The sequence below is a fragment of the Patagioenas fasciata genome, chromosome 7, assembly GCF_037038585.1.
Source record: "Patagioenas fasciata isolate bPatFas1 chromosome 7, bPatFas1.hap1, whole genome shotgun sequence".
NCBI classification, from domain to species: domain Eukaryota; kingdom Metazoa; phylum Chordata; class Aves; order Columbiformes; family Columbidae; genus Patagioenas; species Patagioenas fasciata.
This window is the reverse complement of record NC_092526.1, coordinates 31279779-31295946: the sequence shown is the minus strand read 5'-3', so window position 1 is coordinate 31295946 and position 16168 is coordinate 31279779. Positions and strand designations below refer to the sequence as shown.

General features: G+C 43.5%; 1 protein-coding gene across 13 annotated transcripts in view; it reads right to left on the bottom strand.

Moving 5' to 3' along the window:
* UNC80 (unc-80 homolog, NALCN channel complex subunit) overlaps positions 1-9892 on the bottom strand; it is a 127921-nt gene extending 118029 nt beyond the window's left edge. For all 13 annotated transcript variants that reach the window (XM_071811249.1, XM_071811255.1, XM_071811250.1 and 10 more), the window contains exons 1-4: positions 9613-9892; positions 8285-8333; positions 1413-1569; positions 293-591 (exon numbers count right to left, since the gene is read on the bottom strand). In XM_071811249.1, coding sequence (XP_071667350.1) covers positions 293-591; positions 1413-1569; positions 8285-8333; positions 9613-9704 — 597 coding nt within the window. In that variant the 5' untranslated portion in view covers positions 9705-9892. The remainder of the gene's footprint in view (positions 1-292; positions 592-1412; positions 1570-8284; positions 8334-9612) is intronic.
* Positions 9893-16168: the final 6276 nt, after the last annotated feature.

Below are 16168 nucleotides of genomic sequence, written 5' to 3'. Positions count from 1 at the left end.
CCCAAAGATTTCACAAGGGACACAGATCTCTGACATTCCTGAAAGCTGAAAATAGCTCATTTCAGATTTATTTCCCTTTGTGTCTGCCTGATGCTGTGGTGATTGTTCATGTCACTGGAAGTATCTCTTCCTGATGGCAGTGTCATTCTGTGAGCTTGTTAGAACATTTCCAGTGGTCACCCAGTGTGCACTGTGGGCTGAATTTTTGTTAATTAACAGTCACAAAGGCAGAATCATTCATTTTCTGCTCAGAGGTGTCTCCACACAAGTACCCCACCAGTGTTCCACTTACTTTTATCCTGTGGACAAGGGGAGCAAAAAGGAACACAAAGAGCTCCACTGTGGCCATGGAGTTCTGGAAGAACTTCCTTCTGTTATTTTCCTCCTCGTCATTCGTGGCACTGGGCCGGGGATGTCCTGGTGATCCCTGGTTTTCAGCCTGATGGATAAAGGCGCTACTGCTCCCTCCCCAACTGGAGCCTCTGTCTCCTCCAAATCGGTCATTGCTGCAGTCCTGAGGGGCCTCCAGCAGCATCCAATGAAGAGTGTGAAGAAGCTTTGTTTCAGCTACTCCAAGCTTATCCTGATGTCCTGGAAAAATGCATCGCAGTATCTCACAGGGTTTCCATTAATGGTCCTGTAGAGACTTTCAGAGCCACACAGGGAATTGGGCATGCAACACCCTGATAAGCATTTGAAAACTAAAATTCTACCACTGAAAGTATCAGCACTCTGTTCCATTGTGTTTAAAACCTCCTAATTCACAACTTTCCAGTTACTTCACAGCATTTGCAGTTCAGTCCCTGAAACGTCACTTACGAGGCAACTGAACGTGTGGACACAGAGTGCTCCTAAAAGAGGCCAGCTTGAAAAGTCTTGCCTGTTTGACTCTATTTAATGGCATGTCTCATGAAGCAAATTGCTGCTGAAATCAGTAAAATACTAGTAAAGCATGTTAGATTTGGACCTGGTCCTATCCCTATTATCTGTTTGACTCACCTGCTGAGAATCAAACACATTAGTCCGAACAAAAAGAAGAAAAAAATAGAACTGAAAATATTTAAAGTACCTGCTGCAATTGAGCACTGCACCATGCCTTGAAAGAAACATGTGTTTCTTCAGGGAACCCATAGCTGTTGGGTGGTGAGACTTTTGCTAAATCTAGTTCTATTATCTCTGGAAAATAACTAGCAAAGTATTATTGAACTCCTTTGACTCTTCAGCTCATCAGACCATTAACTTCACTGGGAAAGCTCTCACAGGTTACCCTCCTATAAACGACAAAAGATCAAGAAAGGCAAACGACAGAAAGAACTAACTGGAACTCTAGGATGCAGAATATGTCAGAACCCTGAGCATCAATCTGTCAAATTCTGACTGATAACTTCAGTAATGGAAAAATGAGCACTAACCTAACTTGTTTCGGTTGGAGAGCAATGTTGCAGTGCAGTGCAGCACATGAGGGAGCGCAGCTTGGACAAGTTCCCAGCGAGAAATGCTCTGGATGGCTTCAGAGAGAGCTGGAGAAAGGCCATGTAGCTTGTTCTCTACTAAAACTCTTTCAAAAGACTGAAAATAAGAACAAAGAAAAAAAGACACTGTGTATCTATTTCTGTACATACCTTCTAGTACATACAACATTCTCTTCTAAAAACCTGTAATCTGTAAATTTTCACTATGTAGCTAAAGCACACCTTAGAATATTTTTCCTGAAAGACATAGACGGTAGTTAAAGTTCACCGGACCTGTGGACAAGGGACACTGGGCTAAGAAGTGAATGAGCCATTCAATATATTTCCTGTAATTAAAAATAAATAAATAAATAAAGCAAGGACCGTGTATATTAGTAAGTGCCAACATCAAACCAGACTTAGAGTTGTGCTGGGTATTAATCTGGCATGCCAGTAATCCTGTTGGAAGTCACAGGAGCTAATGAAGCCTACATTTGTGGAGCTGAGAGCAGGCTATTCTCACACACACGCTCTTTCAGTTTAGTGTAACATAAAGGGCAACCCATTAAAGGTGCATGAGCCTTAGGAAACATTTTCACACCCTGCCACAAAAAAATTATCAGTGGACAAAATTTTTTTTAGAGCCATGATGCAATGGTTTTATGAATACTTAAAAGAGCTGATAGCTGCAGCAAGTTCATTCTTTCCACCTCAGCAGCACAAAATAAGACTATCTGCCTTTGAAATCCCTAAGGAAGTTCCTTACTGCTAGTTGCTCCAACCATTTCATTAAGTTCTTCCTCTGACCAGATGCAAAGATCTCATTCCAGGTCACAAAAGCAGTTATATTCCTTCAGTGAAGCTCCTGAAGTAAAGAAATACGTTACTGACAATGCATGTTCTTGCTTTATAACAGTTTAGCCTCCTGGCTACCTATTTGTTCACAAGCTGCTTCACTGATTTTATCAGGCTCTGAGCAAAAAAATAACTGTTGGTATTCATGAGCTAACAGATGCTTCAAATGTTCTCACTCGAGATTCATATAGCTTATCCTTCAACACTAGTCATACAGATTTTTCCGGTAAAATTGGGGGAGTAATAAGAGCAGATCTAATTACAAAGAAGAAAAGCAAAAAGGTCAACACTCGTCACCTATATCTCCTAAATGACCAGCCAGTCCCAGGCAGAGCATGCTAACCAGGGGTTATGCACTCGTCTGTACATCCCAGCAGCTGTGCACTGTGTTCTCTCAGGTGGTGGCCACATAGAATCATTTTGGCTGGAAGAGACCCTCAAGATCATCGAGTCCAACCATTAACCTAACACTGGCACTAAACCATGTCCCTAAGAACCTCACCTATGTGTCTTTTATGCATCTCCAGGGATGGTGACTCAACAGCCTCTCTGAGGACCCTGTTCCAATGTCTGACAACACTTTCTGTGAAGAAATTTTTCCTAATATCCAATCTTGGCGCAACTTGAGGACATTTCCTCTTGTCCTATCCCTCACTACTTGGGAGAAGAGACCAACATCCTCCATATGACAGTGTGGGCAGGCATGAGCTCCTCCATTGATTAGCAGGATGCCCTTGTGCAAGCACAGTGTTGCACTATCGTGGTTTTTACAGCATCTCCATAATAGCTCCACTCTGGCCAGCATGGAGGCAGATAAACACACATCTACCTGTACTTACAATCTAAGACAACAACTGCTCAATAGCACTGGGCACAAATAGAAGGGGAGATGGACTGTCTGATTTACACAGATGAATATGGGGAGTATTCAGAACTGACTGTGCTTACAGAGGACTAAGCCTCTAGCAACACAAACTGAACCTGAAGAAATACTGACAATAAACATCAGAGCTGCCAGCAAGCGTAAGTGTATAGAAAGTCACACTGCTCTCTTACTAGAAACCCTGGGTTCTAGTCAGAAAACTCCACAGACTTTCTTTATGAAGAACTGCCTGGAATTGGAGGGCATTAGTTGTAACATGTGGGTGAAAATGCTGGCTTCCTGAGTATATGTCAGAAATAATGTGCCACAGATTCGGTTGTCAGCAATGTGTATTTCTTAGCACCAGGACTGGATAACACATCTACCAGGGTAATAATGTCTTAAGTTACTCTTACTGTGATCTGCTGGGAGCAATAGGAGGAATTAAAAAAAAAAAAAAAAAACAACAAACCACTGTGAGCAGCAACCCTATTTGGAATGTGACAGAAGACACTTTGTTGCTCCCTGGCTTTCCATTCAAGGTCTCATTTATGAGTATTTCAATGGCATCAGGGAGAAAGTCCTCTAACAACTACCTTCTGGAAGCTCTGACCCACATTCTGTGTAGAAAATCAGAAAATCAAGAGGAAGCCAAGGAACCTGCAACCACATCTTTCAATTAGGCATGTATTCACCACAACATTTTGGGTTTCTGAGCCACATGAAGATTTTCCTACATGGTTAGCCATCAGATTCCTCTGTTTTATTCCTGGCCTGAGCAGAAAGCTAAATATATTTTTGTACCACAATGAAAGATTAGCTTTCTGAAACAGCATATGTGATCACAAGCACCTGAGAGAGAAATATTGTATGTTGCCAGAAAAATGCTAATGTATGGAAACCACTGAGTGTCCCTGTGTGCTACCTGCAGTGATTGGTACACAGTTGCCACACTGCACAGGACCTAGCTGGCAGCAATCCCCACGCTGATAACTATCACAAGCATCCCAACAAGAACACGCAGTTCTTTGGACAAGTGTTCCCATGGGATTTGCCTGGAGTTCTCCATAAAGGTCCAGCTCACAGCAGTTCTGCGTACACCAGACATTCAAGATACAAGGCCCTGGGTTAGCATTTGCTTCTGTAGAGCTTCCCTTTCGGTCTGCTATAGATGAAACCTTCAGGACTTACTACAGAGAATATACAGATGCTAAGATGAAAGATCTAATTTTCACCCCACACAAAGTAGGCAACTGCTGCTACAGCTGAGAGGAGTTACATGCTTCAATGAGAAGTCTGAATGAGCATGTTTGAAATAACCTTCCTGTAAGTCAGTCAGAAGAGAGATATTGTCATGCTATGGCTATGTCTGGAACTGCAGCCTCAGGGCTGCTGCTTGGCTAAGAAAACAGTTACCTTCTTACAGCAGGCTTGTCTATGCCTACAACACTGCACATGACAAAGGAGGAAAAAGAGCATCTACCAAGGTGGTAGTGAGGGAAATCAGTGTTATGCCTTGGCTGGAGAAAGGGCAGCCTCTTTCAGTGATGCTGTGTGTGTGTGTTCAGCTCCCTCAGGGCCACTTACACAACTATTTTTCCTTTTACCCTGGTGATGCCATGTGTCTTCAAAGGAAGTGGTAGTCAGTCTTGCCTGGCTGCCTTCCCACTGCTGCTGTTCTCCACCAAGAACCAAAGGTGCTGTCAAATACCTTGTGACCAGGATCAGCCTGTGTGTCACTTTGCTGCTGGAACAGGAACAGGTAGCTGCCTGAAGAAGCCTAGACAAGCAGCACAGGACAGACCAAATTCTGGCTGGGCTTTGCCCTGGCTCCCTACACAGCTTTCCTCGAGTTGTGTGAACTTCCCCTGCTCTAAGCCCAGGGGAGCTGTATCTGCAGCAGACTGCATAAGGCAGCAAGGTCTCAGCCAGGTCCCTAGTCCCCACCAGACAGCCTGGATTTTGGGGAGCTCAGCACCTCCCCCTCCTGTTCCATCCTCTCAGGAGAGCCAGATGAGCTGCAGGTCTCCTCCAGGGAAGTAGCCTTAGAGGATCTCACTTGGGAAAGAAAAAAAAAAAAAAATAGCAGTGAGCTAGAAGGGAAGGGCCCAGTGCTTAGCCTGGTGTATATAGAGAAGGACCCTGGCAGAAACACAGATAAACTATTAGTGCTTCTTGAACCAGATTTCTGTCCTTACAGGGAATATAATTGCCCTGTTCTTCCAAAGCTCAGGCTGCATCACGGTGGAAAGCAGAGACTGTTGCTAAAGTCACTTCAGACTGACTGGAAAGAACTCAAAATGCAGGCAGACAGTATTGTCAGTCCGGGGAAGGTCCTCTTGAAAGGGAAGAGTTCCTAAAAAGATCTAAAACATCAATCTAGGAGTTCATAGAACAGGGGATGGTATGGTTCCATTGTTTACTAAGCATAGTAAGCGCACAAACATTGACAAGGATGAAACACAGATACCAAGCACTTTATCTACAGAAAATTCCTGTCTTCAAAAACTCAAGTGCTCTGCAACCATGTGCATTGGCTAGATAAAACAAAGGTGGTCACTTTTTAATTTTTTTATATCTATCCTTTAATCATTCATAAAACCAAAACATATTACTACATTTGCAAAAACAAGTAAAGAAAAAAAAAAAACCAGAAACGAGAAACTTTGAATTTGCAGGATCCTCCAGGAAATGTTTAGGTTCTTCCATGCCCAATGCAATCTATGGTAAAAAAAAATTAAAAATATTGTTCAGTCCCTTACTCTCACTCCCAAAAAAATGTATTAGCTTTGTACAGCACTCACATTCCTGTGAGGTCATTTACAGCTTTGATTCATGCACATTGGGAATGACATTGTGCCAGGGCAGAACAACTTCAGAACAGGGAGAAGGAAGAACACTAAATCCATACTGAGACACAAGAGCATGCGGGGGTGAGGTGGAGCTATTTATCTTTAGATTAAAGGCTATTATTCATAGATCAACTGAAGTCAGTGCGATTGTATAGGTAAGGAAAACGAGGCTATGAAAGGGACAGTTTTTTCCTCAAGTATTATGGTATAAAGCAAAGCTCAAAGAAGCAATGCAATCTGCTGTTGCAGATCAGATGCCGTACTCACTGAATCTAGGCCTCCAGCATCTGTTTCCTCAATACACAGTATGCTTCAAATTCTACTGCAGCAAGTTTAGAGCCAAGAATAACAATATAATACTGTACCATGTTGTATCATATGCATTGTCAGATACTTAACAACCTATAGACATGCCTAGAACAATTCTGGCTAGAGAATTTTAAAAGGACAGATCACATAACAGGTACACAATATTTTTAGGCACACCAGTCAATACAGTGGTGTTAGATAGTCAGTGTGATGTTTCAGAAAACAAGCCAAGTATGTGTCAAGTTCCAGAAACCCTGTCTAACCCATGCACACAGCACTCTGCTGCCCCACTGGGTAATACAGAAGGTGTTGATGTGGGCAGACATTCCTGTGCCTTGGCAGGAACTGGAAATTCATGAGCAAAAGAAGGTGGCAGATGCAGTAGCTCAGGCTGTATCACATCAACTGCTCAAAGCTAAGTTCCACCTTCAAAAGCTTTCTACAATAATTTAATGGTTATGTTAAGAGTTGGGGAAGAATCAAGTTCTCCTTCGTTCAAGGGATGGAAATGGATTGGATCTTCATGAAATGTGGTTTTTGAGATCTCCCCTTCCCTTGGCTGCACATCTGATTTACGCTGTCTTGCGATTGTCTTTTTTTGCTTGTTGTGTTGTGGGTTTGGTGGTGGTAGTGGTTTGTGTGTGCTTTTCTTTGGGTTTTTTGGGGGGGTTTGTTTTTTCACACTTGCTAAATTCTGATATCTGCTTATAGAAGAAAGGTGCTTTAGAATCAGCCTGTAGGACACATAGGATGCCAACAGCACAGCATGAAGCACAAGGAATTCACAGAGAGGTACATCATGGAGAACACACAGAGAAGGAACCTCTGTTCCTCTACCCAACAGCAACAGATATCAGCCACAGCCTCAGATTGTAGGTGCCTCAAGGCATGGCTCCTGCCCACTGCTGAGACTCCTGGTAAAGGACATAAGGCAACAAGCTCCATTTCCTGAACAACCAGAAACTGCCAACGGTATAAACCAGCGATGATGCTTTTTGCTCCATGTGCCAGAATTGCAATACATTTTAGTCAGCGACACTCTAAGCTAGCAGTCCCCTATCAGTGCCTGGTATCTAGCAATAACCCTGAAAAATTTATGGATTTCTTAGAAGAAAATTAGTCAGCAGCAGCTAGGGCATCTCCGACATAATATCTTGTGAAGAGGAAGTCAGAAAATTGCTGCAGAGAGACCTAAGTACTTTAAACTATTAAGATACATGTCCAGACCAAGTTTTTCCAGTCTGTCAAGTCTGGCTGCAACTGCTTAATGTACTTTAAGTCATCCAAGATGAGCAACAGTTCAAGGACTTCTGAAATTCCCTAGATACCCATCTTAGTTGAACTTACTGCATGCCTTTCATTTCTCCTCCCTTGAGACAGCAGATGGAGGTTTCATGCAAAATACACTTAGAAATAACAATTAGTATCTGCATAATTACCTTTCTTTAATTATGCTGATACATGCTCCCTCTATTTTCCAGTAGATGAGGTATTACCACCTTGCACAATGGTAAAAATATTGTTTAAAGCCTGTTAGTAATGTTTTGATTTTCAATATTTTCGGTCTGAAAAAACTCCAGTAATTGCAAACTGAAATGACATCAGTCTAATCTGAAAGCACATATGCATAAGATGAACTGCAAGTTTAGACCCAGGTTGCAGTAGTTCAGTCTGCCCATATTATTATTTACTTTATTTAATTACTAATCAGTTCAATTATTCATATACAAATAAATTTATTTTTGTTGTGTCTAGAGATGCACATGATATCCAAATTCTCTAGAAAGGAAAAGGTTGCAAATCCTTCATGTGACAGAAGTACAAAATCAAGCTGAATGGCCTAAATCCACTTCTGGCATAAGCTGAGAAACTTGTTGATCAGTGACCATGGTCAGATCAAGTTGTATGAAAAGTTAATTACTAACAAGAGTTGAAAAAGAGAAACATGTACATACCACACAGGAAGCTTCATATTGTTTCCCCAGCTTAGGTCTTAAAAATGCACTGAAGGAAGGGAGAAAAAGCATTAGAGACCCAGTACTTGAAGCATGGATTTTGCCTGGTTATTTTTAGGATTTTTCTGATGTCAGAAAGTTGGCTAAAGGCCAAGAAACTGAATGTAAAGGAAGACATATGACCAAAACAATGTTCAAATACCTGTTCATGACATCTGACAATATGCTGTTACCTTTTCTAGAAGACAAAAGTACCCACACTGATAGGTCAAGAGGTAGTTAATCCATCCTCAAGAAAAGTCCTGTTCCCACGGATAAAAGCTTCCATCAAACAGTTTTCAGCCATTTTACCTCAGTGAAAGATTTCCAGTATATTCTGTTTAAAATGTGCTAAATATTACAGAACTTTGCCTTGTCTCTTTTAAGCCAGAGATCCATTTCACAGTATTGTTTTAAGTATTTTCCTCCACAACCACTGATGTGGAAGGCTTATGATGAAACGTAGGCCTGTACCCTGTAGGTAGAGAACACCCATCCCTCTTCTGTCATTCCCCTCCAGAATGGGATCAGAGTTAAATATTTTAAAACTAATCAGGTCACCTTATTACAGCATTACAATTTTTGGAGGACACTGAAACTGTGGAATAAAGGGATTTTGTGACTGAGGCCTTTAAAATTAGAGCCATGGCCTTCAAACCTTTCAACCTCCCCTTACAGCCTCTGCAATGTTTTCAGTTTAGAATTCTGTTATGACTGGATTCACAAGGAACATAACCCCCCAGCCATACATTCAGCCTGCCCCTCACACATCATTCCTCTCCAATCCAATGAAATCAGGTGAGACTTTGACGTATCTGTTTGCATGCTGACCTCTCAAAGCATAGATTACACTTCCAGAACAGCTGCAAATACAGGTACAAGCAAATTTGCAAGTCTGGTGCAGCACTGAGGGATGCTGCTTCTGGCACCAGAGCTCCAGAAGCCCTCTTAAAAGTGGGGGTGGAAGTGGGGGTGAGGGAGACAGACAAGAGGGAGGAGGGGAGAGGTGCATAGACACATATACACATGGATGTTTTAAAGTCAAATAAAAAAGCTGCCTGGGACTGGCACTAGGTTAAACTGCCTCCAGTCCTCCCCCCATCCCCAACATACACAGATTGCTCTGTATTGAGTGCAAAGAGAACAGCTTGTTTCACGCCTTCATGCTGCAGCTGCAGTAACCGCTTCCTCCCCACCACTGGGCAGCAGCTGGTCTGCCCCCCGCCCCGGCCCCCCTTCACTGCCCTGTTGCAGCTGTGTCCCAAGTACCCAGGACTCGCTGCTCTCACCTGGTTTGCCTCCATAGGAAGGTCTGGATGGGCAGAGGGATGCCACGGCCACTCTCCTGCTCCTGGCCCTCTGAGCTTTTCCTTTTCACCATGATGCTGATGACAGCTGCTGCTGTGAGCCAGTCTTAGCAGACACACCAGCCGGGATCTCCCGTGGCTGCCTCTTTGCTCTCCGTAACTCTTTACCCTCTTCCCTTCATCTCTCGCAGCCCACTCCCTCCCTCCCCTCTTACACCTCCCTTCAGCTTTGCTGGTGCAAAATGGCTGCAGAAGGCAGGGAGGAAATTAGGGGAGCGAAGATGTCCGCGTCCCTCTGCTTCCTCCCTGCCTTCAGCACCTCCCTCTGTGGACAGCTCCCAGCCCCGCGCCGGCGGGCGGTGACGGGGCGGGCGGTGACAGGGGCGGGCGGGTGGCGCAGGGCGGCCCCACCGCACCGCACCGCACCGCACCCCACCCGCCTCCCGCCAAACTTGCAGCGCCCGGGCAGGGCCGTCCCGCGTTCCCGCAGCAACAGGCCGGCTGCCGCCGCGCGGAGCTTCCCAGGCGCAACAACGCGCAGCCAGGGCAGGATGCAGAGCAGCCGAGGACGGGTCGGGTGAGGAAAGCGGCTCCCGTCGTCGCCACTCGGCTACAGCGGGGACAAGGTCAAATAGGCTGCTCCTGGAAACCGGGTGGAGTCTGATCAAAGTCCTTCACAGCCGCAGAAGAGCAGAATGGAAAGAGGGCTTTTCGAGGTGCTGGGGGCTTGTTAACAGTTTAGAAGACCAAGTTCTCCTCTCTGGATCTAAAAAGGCAGGTACCCTTGAAGTGTCTGATACAGCACAGAGCAAGGCTGTTAAATGGAGAGATACTTGTTTATCTCAAGAGTGGGGAGAGAAGTAATAAACCCCCCCTGAAATGAAGGCTGGTGGCAGGAGCAAGGAAGTTTGGGTTTTTCTTACACACAAAGAGTTGAGACGAACAGAGGTGGAGGGGAGTGCCTCTTTGGTGAATGCCAAAGCAGATTTACTTGTTTCTAACTAGACACCAAACTGATTTGACTAATACAAAGATATATCTGAGTCATGCTTGCTAGAACTATTTCTCAGCAACTGTTAGATTAGCTCTCCTTACATACCTAAATTTATCAGAAAATAGTATACTACTACAACTAATTAACAGAAAAAAAATGAAAGACCAGTGCAAGTCCACCCTTATCAGTTAATTTTTCCACACACACAAAAAGTGATATTCTATTGCATATATAAAAAGATTGCAAGTTTAAAGAAAGGTGCTTCAACAAGCCAAGGCCATATTTCTTCCTGTCTTTCAATTTTCCTACTTAATATTAGGCACTTAATGATTCACTGAGGTCATTCCTTCTGGAAGAGGAGCTGAACTGATCACCAGAACCTATTTCCTTCCTTATGGGTACTTTGAGAATCAGGTTTTCTGAAAACCCAGTGCTACTACTTCGATAATCTGCATTTACTCCCACTTGGGATAAAGTTTTTTCTGGTGCCCAACCCAATACTTCCTTGCAGTGACTTAGGCTGATCTTGATCTCCACTCATGGCAAACAGGAACCTATGTGGTCTACATTTTGCTAAAATCCCCCTCTTGCACAAAAGGAGTATTAAGACAGTTGATTAGAAGGTAATCTGGTAAATAAAACTTAAACAATATGTTTACAACCAAAAAGTTTAAATTATTTAAATTACTAATCTACCTGAGTGCTGAAATGCTAAACTAGTTGGTTTTGTTTGCATTCTTTGGGTGGGTTCTTTTGCTAGCAGTAATTTTTTTCTGCTGGTGCACAGAAGTAAGGCCTTTTCATTCACAGAAATAGCTTGCTCAGACAGGAAAGTTTTTATAATAGTTTCTATTTTATTTCCTTCAATTAAGTGAAGTTAGGAAAAAAATTATCTTGATTTCTAAAATCTTACTAGAATTATCTACAGAGAGAAAATGGTTAAAAAAAATACTCCTAAATGCAAGGTATGTATTAAAGAAGTTTCCCTACTCCACAGCTTTTCAATGGATCCAGGACTTTTTATACAAAGTCCTCTTGTTTGGAAAGCAAATTTGAGTTTTAATTCCTGACAGTGTCTCTCTTGACAGTCAGAAGTTAAACACAGTGCAGTATGAGCGATAAACTTGTTTTTAAATAATTGCTTTTTCCAGTCCTGTAACATGTTATGCAATTATTGAATAAAATATAACCTCAGTTAGCAACAAACCTGAAGTCTAATTTTGTCTGGAATTTTAGTAATTATCAACCAGGAGAATCACTCTTCTTCAAGAAAAGTATGAGCACTAGAAGTTTTAATGCTATTTGCAATTAAAGAAAAAAAACCTGATCTGTTAAGGCCTTAAAAAGTGCAAGTCGATGTCTTCCTGACGGACATTAACAACATGAGTAACTTGAACTTGTAGCTCCACGAGGAGAGGATTGCTAACTCTCGGCCAGGGATGAGGGTTGCAGGTTAGGGATGGTTTATGTGGATGTTATCTTAAACATTGTATAGTCTCACCCTCAAAATTAGTGCCATTGGGCATTTTAGTCATTTACAATACTGAACTGGCTTGAGTTTAAGACACTTGCATTCTCTCAGTAATTGGTAATCACATTTCAGATGTGGGGGTTTTTTATGGGTCTCACTCCTTATTCCAGCATTCAAGAAGCAGTGATTTACAATAGCTTCCACTTTGCTGCTCTAAGCCTAAGCTTATTATTGTCATACTCTGCTACACAACAGGAAACACAAGAGCAAAGAGAGCACTGCAACTTGCTCACACACTACAACCAAAATCTCTTATGAATTCTCCAGATTCACAGGGACACCAGAGGCACTCAGTGTCGTCAGTCCAGGGCAGCTGCTTAGGGGTAAACAGAAAGGGATGAAAACGTGAACGCAAAGCTCCACAAAACCACGAGTTTAGTAGGAAAACAATGGCATTCATTGGTTTCAAACCTATCCAAGTAAACATCATTACTGCCTGAACAGAGGCAGTCCTAGAGAGCAGAGTTTAGAAGCTCACTAGCAGCACTTCACTGAGCCTCCCAAGGGGAATCCAAACACCCTCTCTTCACAAGAGGAGCAGAACTGGAGCACGCATGAGGCAACTGCTCACTCGCTCCTTCCCTGTCAGTGTCAACTACCACTCAGAAAGCAGGAAGATAATACACCATGACCTCTACCTGGCTTTCTGTTACATCCTTAAAGGACTTTTTAGGCGAAAAAATAGCCTTGGAGTACAGTATTATTTTCTTTACTCTTTCTTTGTTTGTAGCCAGCTCCTTGCCCTGTCACACAGCCATTTGCAAATGGAGCTCAGGTAGCCCAACAGACACTGAGAGGGAACTGCAGAGCTACTACTTTGTAGTAACTGAAAATGTAATTGCAAATTGCAGCTCTAGTCAAACTTGCCATTTTGAGTCCAGAATATTGCTTTCCAACATCATGCAGCCACAAAAGACACCTGTTTTTACAGAGGTTTGAAGTTACAGAACTTCTGATGCAAAATAAATCAGAAAGCAAATAAAAAATTATCATCTGCCAATGCTGTCATAAGAACTGCAGTCACAAAGGTGCGGATTCTCCAATCCAGCCAAGCTGTGACCAGTACTAAACTCAGGAGGTGGCAAAGGCGGTTTATATTAGTTTGATAGGGTCTAGAGACCAGTTTTGTTCTTGCCTTGTTTTGGAGACAGCAGACGTACCGCAAAAGGCACACAAAGCCAAACTGATCTGTACCTACGCAAGCGAAACAGCTTACAACTTGGGAATCGCATGTGTAAGAGAAAAAGGACCTTTACATCCTGGAAGATTTTACTTATCTCTATACTGAGCAGAGGCTTTCAGATTTGCAGTCAGCATTTGACTGTACCTAAATGCTAACACTGCAGCGGGTGCTGCAAAGAGAAAATCCTCCAATTCAGTCCTCCACTTTCCCTTACAGTAGAGAGGAAGCAAGCAAACTCTTCTGGGAGGTTATTATAATGGGACAACAGCAAGGTGTCTTGAAAATTCACCTATGCTGTGTTCACTAGGCTACACTCACAGCTTAGGCTGGCACAGGAACACATGTCTGTCTGACCGTGAAAATATCAAGACCAGTGCAGGAAGTAGCTGCTTTCAGTAAGCAGGCATGGCGAAGAGCAGATGCAGCACTAGCTTTGTTTTTCTCCGGCAATGCCCAGCCCACCCAAGCGCTTGGGCTCAAAAGATGCTCATGATGCTATTTTTCCATTTCTAGTCTTACTACAGGCAGCATCAGTTTGACATTTCCCCAAAGGACATGATTCTGCTCTAGCACTGCTTTATTCATTGCATGGTTGTGTTTAGACATCCATCACAATAGGATTCAGTCTTGATCCAGAAACAGTGAAAGCTGGCAGCACGCCAGAGCGGGAACACTGAGCAGGACCTGAAGTGCTCACTCTACATGGGAGTGCCCAGAGCAGGGAACTGCTCTAAATCTGTCTTGCACTTGTTTGCATGCTGATGCTCTTCAAGTCCCCAGCCTCGATCCCTGCCACACACGCTCCTAAGTATTCATACTTTTAACTCATCTGTTATGCCTTTGTGCAGAAAGAACCAGCATTCAAACTTTCAGGAGTATCTTGAGCCACCCTGTTGTGCAGCAGCCTTTCCAAGAGCAAAGCTGTAAGCAGCTCCTAACCACACACCTCACAGCAAAGAACAGAGACAATTGTTTGGCACATTCCAAAGAGCTTTGTTTTCCATAAGCTGCTAGCTAGCTTTTGTCCTTGGCTGAGAGGACCTATGCTGAAGACTCTTTCTCCCTTGGGACAACCAATCACAGAAAGTCAACACTGACAGATGCCACTCATTTTACCCTTTCTCACATGGGTCTGCCAAGTAGAAGCAAAAGTTATTCCTTCATTTATCCATTGCTCTTCCTAGGAGGTCTTCGGACCTTGTTAAGTAACTACACTAGAATACAGCAAGAGCATCAGCAGAGAGTGGGCTCAGAAGGCTATTTCATTGGCAGTATTGTATATGCTGTCATTTACATCAGCTTAAAGAGCAGGTCAAAAGCCTCTGTTTAAGCATGGCAACTGTATACATCTTTGCAGTATCACCAACTACACAAGATGGAAGTATAGCAGAGTTCAAAATGATGCCCGATTCTCTCTTTCCCACGTTTTGTAAAAATTAAAGAAACCTAGGAAAGCTCTATTTTTTTCTTTAAGGGCTTTTAAACTCAGCATGAAGACATTTCAGCTAAGGGTTTTAGAAGTCTCATTCACAGCTCTTCCTGCCAGCCCTGTTCAAACACAGCCATGCATTCAGAAACAAAGATAAATGAACCCCTAAAACTGTGCAATGAATCCCTAAAACTACCAGGTTTGCTGCTGTTGCTACATTAATTTGGTCAGGAACAGACTGTAGTCAGCTGAGTCAGATTCTGTAAGGACAATCAGATATTTAAGTCTGGGAGCAGCAGAAGTGGCCTAGCACTCATGTATCTGAGAATCCTATTTTAAAACGGAGCAGAAACACAGATCCTCCACAGTCACTGCAGAAAGAAAATTGCCTTTCACAATGTTCAAGTAACAAATCACATGCAGAGAGCCATTTAATTGCAATTGAATACATAATAGGTGCAGGTTATGCTTTAACTAGATGATGCCTGGAGAGATGGAACAAAATCCTACAGATGATGTATGGGGGTCTCTGGACAAGCATGTGAAAAAAAACCAATCCCGTTTTCAGTGTCAGGGTATCATACCACCCCTTGTATCAGGACTCTCAGGCTCTGGGGTGCAACTCCTTTGGTAGTAGCTGCAAAACTTCTACTTCCTTTTGGGAAAAAAATAAAACAAACCTCCTCCTCCCAAATCCCACCCCACCCCAACACCTTTTGGACCTTCTTCCTGGAGAAGGGGGCTCTCTTGTTCCACTGAGTTACCAAACAAGTCTTCCTGTCCATTGCTTAGAAGACAGCTGAGAGCTGCCTCCACCACTGTGGCAGAATGCAAAACCCCCTCTCTCCCCCCCCCTCCTTCAGTATGGAGGGAGTAGGCACATCTCCCTCTCTCTGTTACTTGAAGCTAACAGCTTCTTTTGTTTGGCCGAGAGCATCCTGGCCAGGGCCATTAGGAGAAGGGATTGCCAAGGCGCCAGTGAGCCGCTGGGCACCTGTGACCAGTGTGGGGGATGTTTGGAGGCTTCAGGGGCAGCCCACACACGGTGTGGGGGTGCAGAGAAGCTTCTAGAATGCCTACAGTCAGGTCTGATCAGCCAGTATAAAAACGGGACTCCCTTGTCGAGACTGGGCCCATTGTCGCTGGTCTCTCGGAGCAGCGAGCTGAAGATACTCCGCCAAGAGCCCCCCTCCCCGGGATGGAGACTCCGCTTGCCTTGCCACCACGGGTGTGAGGAAAACCCCTCGCAGGATTGCGAGTATATTTATCCTTTCTGTGCACATATGCACGTGTAACTTCCCATGCTTAATACAAGCACGTATAACTTTATTTCCTCGCACAATCGCGAGTGTATTTATATTCCGTGCACATTTGCACGCGTACTTTAAATTATTTCCTCGC